General features: G+C 38.4%; 1 protein-coding gene across 1 annotated transcript in view; it reads left to right on the top strand.

Annotated features, from left to right (window-relative positions):
* LOC118431125 overlaps positions 1 to 4,306 on the top strand; it is a 9,354-nt gene extending 5,048 nt beyond the window's left edge. The window contains exon 3 of the mRNA XM_035842243.1: positions 4,171 to 4,306. Coding sequence (XP_035698136.1) covers positions 4,171 to 4,208 — 38 coding nt within the window. The 3' untranslated portion in view covers positions 4,209 to 4,306. The remainder of the gene's footprint in view (positions 1 to 4,170) is intronic.
* The last annotated feature ends 5,001 nt before the right edge of the window (positions 4,307 to 9,307 follow it).

Raw genomic sequence — 9,307 nt, 5'->3', positions numbered from 1 at the left:
AGATTGACTCGAAACTCAGGATTGATACATGGGAGCACAATGTGGACATATTCCAAGCAAAAAAATGAGATTCGTGCAGCGCGGACTTCTCTAGAGTGGGCGTTTGTGGGCATTCGCTAAAAAGACCCTCCCTCTTAAACGTACAATAATACGTTAGAGTGACAAGGACATGCGGTTATTATTGTTGGGTTGTTGAAGCTTAAGAGCGAATGTCTGTAAGGGTCAAACAATGGTGGCACCGGTCAAAAAATAGATTTGGCTCCTTTTTTGCACAGTGATAGTACTTGGTACACAACCCCTCAAAATAGCTTTCTTTCTTCTCAGAACCCCTCGTTGCCATGGCAACAGGCCAAAGAAGTTTGGGGGGCCATTTTGCCGGATTTGAGCATTTCAAAAACATGAAAATTGGCCAACTTAAGGGCACTATCACTGAACAATGCTTTAACTAAACAACAAAGGCAGAATATGCTGATCAGAGCAATGCCTAAACTTGTATGAAATAGCAGTAAAGTTAATCTCCTGTAAATTCTAAGGCCCTGGGCAGCCTGAATACAATACACTGTTTTCAGGTTCTAAAGAATCTGAAATTTTGCCCAACTTCAAAGCACTGAAAGTCCATAAGTATAAAATATTTTCGCTTGCAATTTACTACAAATAATAACCTACTATAGGGCTATTAGATGAATGCTAGCAAAGTTTGGGTTCTTGTTTTGTTGCTATGCAATCGTCCGTCGAAGTGGGTCAAATTTCATGATTTTGATAATATGTCATTTTGTGCTCTCTTTAAACAATCATAAGTCCCATACCAAAGTTGCTCTGCAATTAAAATTCACATGGATTATAAACCAATGTATTGTCTATCAAATGCATGTTTGTAAAGTTCGGGTTCTTGTTTCGTTGCTACGTAATTGTCCTTTAAAGTGGGTCATTTTTTATGATTTTGATAAAATACAATATTTTGCATCATCTTCGAACAATCATAACTCACAAGCCAAAGTTGTTCTGTAACTAGAATTTACCTGAAATGTAAACCAAGATATTGTTTCTCAAGGTCATGCTTGTAAAGTTTGGGTTCTTGTTTTGTTGCTAAGCAATTGTCCGTTAGAGTGGGTCAATTTTCATGGTTTTGATGATATATCATTTTGTGCTCTCTTTGAACTGTCATAAGTTGCAAAGTAAATTTGTTCTGAAATTGAAATTAACAAGGAATACAAACGAATGTATTGTCTATCAAATGCTTGTTTGGACAGTTCGAGTTCGGGTATTCAAACAGTGAATGTACATGTCCCTGAAAGTAGGTCGTATTCCACTGACTTTTCCACAAATCATGTTCTTGACAACAGTGATACACAGTCTTTGTTTTTATAGAACCGACGTAGCAATGTGCTATCACCATGGGAAAAAAACATTTGTAGGGATTATATTCTACACAAAGTCATATTTATGTTTAATGTCAGATTAATCCACTCTGAACTTTCAAACATTCTGCTAGTTTTAAAGCTAAGCATGACGTATGACTACAGTCTTCAACATGTTTGCATCCCCACAATATGGCGACTTATTTCTACATTGGAACAAATATCTTAAATCTCTGTGCATCTTTCTTTCACAGTAATGTGAAAAACATGTGCATTTTCAACCTCTGCTAACACACTCATTTTCAGCAAGGACATGAACTTCTGTATTCTTGAATTTTTGCCACAAATATGGACTTCCAAAGGTAATCAATTATTGGTGATCGCAAATCAGATTTAGGAATGTTAGTTCGCACAATTTCAATTTCCTTGCCAAATCGCAAGCTTATATGTGTCTCCCAAAAAGGAAGACGTAGATAAACGTCATTCGTTGCTTCATTTTGATCTTTACTGTTGATAGATTCGAACAAAGTTAGATCAAGATGCTGACCTTCATCATCCTCTGCCGTATTTTGACGTTAGCCTGTCAAGCTAATTTCCACACAGACAGACTAGCAGACAAACATCAATCGCCGCCAGGAGTTGGCATTTCAGGCAAACTTCAAGAGCAACCTACTAGGTTCGTTCTTGCCCTTGCTTAAAACGAGTATGGTCCATTGAATAGCAGAAACTGAAAAACGCATGTTTTCACATAAATGCTACTGTGAAAAGAAAGATGCACAGATTTATGATATTCGTTCCATAATATGTATATACATTGTATAAGCTAAGTCTTCAAGAGTCATATTGTGGGGATGCAAACATGTTCAAGACTGTAGTCATCATGCTTAGCAGTAAAACTAGCAGAATGTTTGAAAGTTCAGAGTGGATTAATCTGACATTAAACATAAATATGACATTGTGTAGAATATAATCCCTACAAATGTTTTGTTATGGTGATAGCACATTGCTACATCGGTTCTATAAAAACAAAGACTGTGACATGTGTATCACTGTTGTCAAGAACGTGATTTGTGGAAAAGTCAGTGGAATACGACCTACTTTCTGGAACATGTACATTCACTGTTAGAATACCCGAACTCGAACTGTCCAAACAAGCATTTGATAGACAATATATTCGTTTGTATTCCTTGTTAATTTCAATTTCAAAACAAATTTACTTTGCAACTTATGACAGTTCAAAGAGAGCACAAAATGATATATCATCAAAATCATGAAAATTGACCCACTTTAACGGACAATTGCTTAGCAACAAAACAAGAACCCAAACTTTACAAGCATGACCTTGAGAAACAATATCTTGGTTTACATTTCAGGTAAATTCTAGTTACAGAACAACTTTGGCTTGTGAGTTATGATTGTTCGAAGATGATGCAAAATAATGTATTTTATCAAAATCATAAAAATGACCCACTTTAAAGGACAATTACGTAACAACGAAACAAGAACCCGAACTTTACAAACATGCATTTGATAGACAATACATTGGTTTATAATCCATGTGAATTTTAATTGCAGAGCAACTTTGGTATGGGACTTATGATTGTTTAAAGAGAGCACAAAATGACATATTATCAAAATCATGAAATTTGACCCACTTCGACGGACGATTGCATAGCAACAAAACAAGAACCCAAACTTTGCTAGCATTCATCTAATAGCCCTATAGTAGGTTATTATTTGTAGTAAATTGCAAGCGAAAATATTTTATACTTATGGACTTTCAGTGCTTTGAAGTTGGGCAAAATTTCAGATTCTTTAGAACCTGAAAACAGTGTATTGTATTCAGGCTGCCCAGGGCCTTAGAATTTACAGGAGATTAACTTTACTGCTATTTCATAAAAGTTTAGGCATTGCTCTGATCAGCATATTCTGCCTTTGTTGTTTAGTTAGAGCATTGTTCAGTGATAGTGCCCTTAAGTTGGCCAATTTTCATGTTTTTGAAATGCTCAAATCCGGCAAAATGGCCCCCAAACTTCTTTGGCCTGTTGCCATGGCAACGAGGGGTTCTGAGAAGAAAGAAAGCTATTTTGAGGGGTTGTGTACCAAGTACTATCACTGTGCAAAAAAGGAGCCAAATCTATTTTTTGACCGGTGCCACCATTGTTTGACCCTTACAGACATTCGCTCTTAAGATTCGGTCTGGGTTTGAATCCCATTTAGGCCCCAAAGTTGTGCATTTAGCACCAATTTTGTCCCTCAGCTCTGGTGAGAATTAGAACCTAGTTGTAGCTTCAGTTAGGGACGTTTTTGCAGATGGGACGAAAAGCAGGAAATCCCATGTCTGAGGAAAGCCACATCTCAAGGACGTTAAAGATCCCACCACACGTACCGATGAGAATAAGCGGGTCTATCCCTGTGATATGCGTAAGTCACATTTCCAAACCGGGGCCCGGCCGAGATGTTTTAAGAAACGAAATAAATCAAAATATATACCTAGAAATATACATAAATCATGCGCATGAATCTTATTTTGACATTTTGTATATTTTTATGTCTTTTATATCATTCTTTTCGTCCCTTAAAGCTGCCCGGCTGGGCCCCATTTGGAAATGTGACCTAAGCCTTAGTGGATTAAACCTACCAGTCCGGACTTATGCATGGTGGTTTTACCTAATGTACATGTAAAACTGATCTGTTGCACAGAAATGTGGTTTTCCGGATTATATGAAATAAACAAAAGCAAACAAATAACATCCGTATCTATTCACTTGCTTTATTTGAACAAAACACTAATTGGTGATATCTTCTTCAGAATTCCAGTTGGGGAAGTCCGGAATATACGGCGAATAAAGAACTATAAAAACCGAAAAATGAAGACCTGGGAGCCTACATGTAAAAATAGTACAATCAATGGTCTCGTTACTTAGAAATAAAGATATGACACAACACTCTTGCCTGTTGCATTATTTCATCGATTCACTTCATAGTTTTGATATCCAAGGAATCTCTACAATGAGATGAGTTACGGGATGTAGATCCGATGTGTTAATGATGTAATCTTGGTGTCTCAAGAGAAGAGGCACGTACACAGTTACACATTCCGTCACAGAGGTTAGTGCGTGTGTTTGCAGTGGGTGGTTACAAAAAGGACGTCTAGCGAGATCAACACAAAATGCAGACAATATTTACCCTACACAATTGGCTGTTTCCTTGGAAGTGTTTGTTCAAAGAAGAAATCAGAAAACGTGAGCTAATTTAGAACTATTACGTTTTAGTCTGCAAATTACATATTTGACCTATTTCTGAAATATAGCCCATAGATATTAAACGGCCTTGCAAAGAAACTGTTTCTGAATAACTTTATATGACTTGAATTTTTCTCGTCATATAGGAAACCATCACAATGACTTGTTCCTTTATGTATCAAAAAGAGCTGTGAAAATGATGCCTTTGGTTCAGTCTTTTGCCTGGACATTTTTCTTTCTTTGGGTGTAGATGAGGCCATGTGTACAACGCTCGGCAACAGTGTCCAAGTGTGTAATATATCCTTCAAGGTTTTAAAGTTCAGGGGGAAGTTAAGAGCTAGCTATTCGGTAACCTGTACTGTAAATCATAACAAATATGTGGTGCAGAGACGTGGACGGAGTCTCCCGCGAACCACCAAGCACCACTTAATGTCAACTGATATTTAAGTAAGCTCTGAAGTACAAACTTCCACCCTACATGGGTCAGATGTTTGTCTACTGCCGGGACCATAGCACAAGAACAACCAGGCAAAGCACAAGCTATCAACTTGCTGTCCCAAAACCCCCAGCGAGAAACCTTCAGAAGAGCCATCGCCTATCGTGGACCCAACATCTGGAACAGTCTACCTCCAGACATACGCACAGCCCCAACTCTGACTTCCCCTTAGACACTCTTAAAGCAACAAAAACGACCGAAATGTAGCAGCTCTCACTATTGTGTATTTTGTACTATGTATGTAGAATTGTGTATGAACTTATGACACTCATTAGGACTTAAAATTATGTAAACTGTGTATACTTTGTCTGACCTTGCCTATTGGGGGCCAAGTGTTGCAAAATTAAACGTATACATAGAACGAATTTTCTCTCACACAGAAGGGTTGAAAAAGTTCTCACACACAGACAGATTTTTCTCTCTCACACAACCGTTGGAAAAGGTCGCACACATCGACAGATTTTTCTCTCCCACTCCAAAGTTGAAAAACTTCGCACACAGTCACAGCTTTTCAAAAGGTGATTTTTTTACCATGTGTTTTCCTATATCATTCTTCATAAATGTTATAAATGCAAGCATATACAGATGGTTTCTCGGTTCAACATGTACTTTATTCTTCAATATAGAGGCTATTATATTCTTTAAGTGAATACCGTGACCGGTATTCAAATCCATTTCTATTTCAGCATTAATGATACAATGGCCAGCATGACTTTGACTTTTGACCTGTTATATAGTTTATATGATTTGCCCTTTTCCCATAGAGACATGTATTTGAAATATACCTTAGCTGGAATGTCTCTGGATTCAAAGAATGCACGCACACATGTCATATAAGTTGTCCTTCACCGACTCAAACTTGCACGCTCGAAATCTTTCTTAGATACTCTTTCAGATCGTTCGTGCAGTCATACATAATATCTGTAAAAACAAATATTATCCAAAAACTGAGGCTGATTTTTTTCCACATACACAGCAAAAAGTTTCTGCAAGTCAGACACCCATGGTAAGAAAGCTTAAGGTGGAAAAAAATCCGTCCCTGAAGAGAACAGTTTAAAAGATCCTTGTTCGGATGTATAAGTACGGCGACTTTAAAGTTTTGGGGGTTGATTGCATTCTTCACATAGTGCAGACACCATGAGAATATGGCGCGTCAACAAATGTGCAATTTTTTGTCTCAAACACACGCAGAAATCAACTCTCAAACACATATCGAATTATTCTTTCCAAAGACAAACTATTCTTTGATACAGCAGACATTTTTATTCCGACACACAAACACTACAATTCTCTCTCACACACAGCACAAAAAGTTCTCTCACTTCGGGAGGCTTTCCCTGCCAACCCGGCTGTAGGAGTGAGCGATTTTTTCGTCTGAGTGAGAGCGAAATTTGGTCGATGTGAGAGCGCTTTCGGAATAGTGCAAGAATAATTTGCTTGAGTTTTCTTATCTTCTTAAAGGCAATGAACAGCGTCATTTTCTTCAGTTTCCAATAATAAACCTTTTCAAAAATGACATTCTGTTATATTATAGACATTTCCTCGACAATCATATCATTCCGACACACAACGCAGAAATTCTCTCTCACCCACGGAACAAAAAGTTCTCTCACCTCGGAGGCTTTCCCCGCCGATCAGGCTGGAGGAGTGAGCGATTTTTTTGGTCTGAGTGAGAGCGAAATTTGGTCGATGTGAGAGCGCTTTCGGAGTAGTGGAAGAATAACTTCATTGAGTTTTCTTAACTTCCAAATGGCAATGAACAGTGTCATTTTCTTGTTTCCACTAATAAACCTTTTAACAATGACATTCTGTTATATTTTAGACATTTCCTCGACAATCATATTATTCCGACACACAACGCTGAAATTCTCTGTCACCCACAGAACAAAAAGTTCTCTCACTCCGCGAGGCTTCCCCTACCAACCCGGCTGGAGGAGTGAGCGATTACTTTGGTCTGAGTGAGAGCGAATCTTGATCGATGTGAGAGCGCTTTCGGAGTAGTGGAAGAATAACTTCATAGAGGTTTGTTAACTTTAAACGCAAATCAACAACTGACATTTTGTTCAGTTTGAAACAATATATATCCTACAATAATAATCACTTATATATAAAGATATTGTCTTGACAATCAATCTTTTTCCGACACACAACGCGAAAATTCTCTCTCACCCACAGAACAAAAAGTTCTCTCACCTCGGAGGCTTCCTTGCCAACCCGGCTGGAGGAGTGAGCGATTTTTTTGGGTCTGAGTGAGAGCGAAATTTTGTCGATGTGAGAGCGCTTTTGGAGTAGTGAAAGAATAACTTCCTGGAGGTTTATTTACTTCTAAAGGGGAATGAACGGTGTTATTTTCTTCAGTTTCCAATAATAAACCATTTTAACAATCACATTCTGTTATATTTATATACATTTCCTCGACAATCATATTATTCCGACACACAACGCAGAAATTCTCTCTCACCCACAGAACAAAAAGTTCTCTCACCTCGGGGGCTTTCCCCGCCAACCCGGCTGGAGGAGTGAGCGATTTTTTTTGGTCTGAGTAAGAGCGAAATTTGGTCGATGTGAGAGCGCTTTCGGAATTGTGAAAGACTAACTTCCTTCAGTATTTCTTTACTTCAAGCGCATATTAAAAACTGATATTTTGTATAGTTTGAAACGATATACATCATACACTAACAATCACTTAAACCAAAGACATTGTCTTGACGATCAATCTTTTTCCGACACTCAACGCTAGAATTCTCTCTCACCTACAGAAGAAAAAGTTCTGTCACTTCGGGAGGCTTCCCTGCCATCGCGGCTGGAGGAGTGAGCGATTTTTTGTGTCTGAGTGAGAGCGAACTTTTGTCGATGTGAGAGCGCTTTCGGAGTAGTGAAAGAATAACTTCCTTCAGAATCTTCAAGTTCACTTCAAACGCAAAATAAATGCTGACATTTTGTTTAGTTTGTAACGATATACACTATACAATAACAATCGCTTATACCAAATATTAAAGATATTGTCTTGACAATCAATCTTTATCCGACACACAACGCTAAAATTCTCTTTCACCCACAGAACAAAAAGTTCTCTCACTCCGGGAGGCTTCCCTGCCATCGCGGCTGTAGGAGTGAGCGATTTTTTGGGTCTGAGTGAGTGCGAACTTTTGTCGATGTGAGAGCGCTTTCGGAATAGTGAAAGAATAACTTCCTTCAGAATCTTTTCACTTCAAACGCAAAATAAATGCTGACATTTTGTTTAGTTTGTAACGATATACACTATACAATAACAATCGCTTATACCAAATATTAAAGATATTGTCTTGACAATCAATCTTTATCCGACACACAACGCTAAAATTCTCTTTCACCCACAGAACAAAAAGTTCTCTCACTCCGGGAGGCTTCCCTGCCATCGCGGCTGTAGGAGTGAGCGATTTTTTGACGACGCCTCAGGGGAGTCGTCAAGTGGTATATTTTGCATTCAGTCTGCAAAAATTCTAGGAATTGCACAGGCATTTCCACAGGAATGCAGTATGCTGGGTATGCAAGCCCTCCCCCCCAAATCTGTTCCAGATGTATCTCTGGTATGCAATGGTGGAATGTAGGTCACGCTTGCTCCCTGGAGGAATTTGTCCTTTGAAACTAGACACTAGAACTCTGCACAATGGATCACGTTGTCTTGGTTGTTATGTTATGTTATGAAGGATGCATTTTCTTTTCTAGAGCTTGTTCAAGCCATACGTCACAGGCAGATAGGAAATACTTCTGTAGTGCTCAGCTGTAGGTTTAGGTCACTGGCAGACCATTGTGCTGTACCGGGGATAGTACATTTCTGCTGGCTGTAGGTTTATGTTACAGGTGGGCTAGTATATTGTGCCAGGGATAGTGCGACAGGGAAGTTCCAGTCTATTTCTGATTTGAGCTGTATTGTTGTACCCTCAATCGTCGTCATGGCAATAATACATTTTTATTGCCAGTCTTGTTGGGTCTGAGTGAGTGCGAACTTTTGTCGATTTGAGAGCGCTTTTGGAGTAGTGAAGAACAACTTCTTTTAGTATTTTTTACTTAAAACTCAAAATAAATGCTGACATTTTGTCTAGTTTGTAACGATATACACTATACAATAACAATCACTTATACCAAGTATTAAGATATTGTCTTGACAATCAATCTTTTTCCGACACACAACGCTAAAATTCTCTCTCACACACAGAACAAAAAGT

The sequence above is a fragment of the Branchiostoma floridae genome, chromosome 14 (assembly GCF_000003815.2).
Source record: "Branchiostoma floridae strain S238N-H82 chromosome 14, Bfl_VNyyK, whole genome shotgun sequence".
Taxonomy (NCBI): Eukaryota; Metazoa; Chordata; class Leptocardii; order Amphioxiformes; family Branchiostomatidae; genus Branchiostoma; species Branchiostoma floridae.
This window is presented reverse-complemented; position numbering and strand designations above follow the sequence as displayed.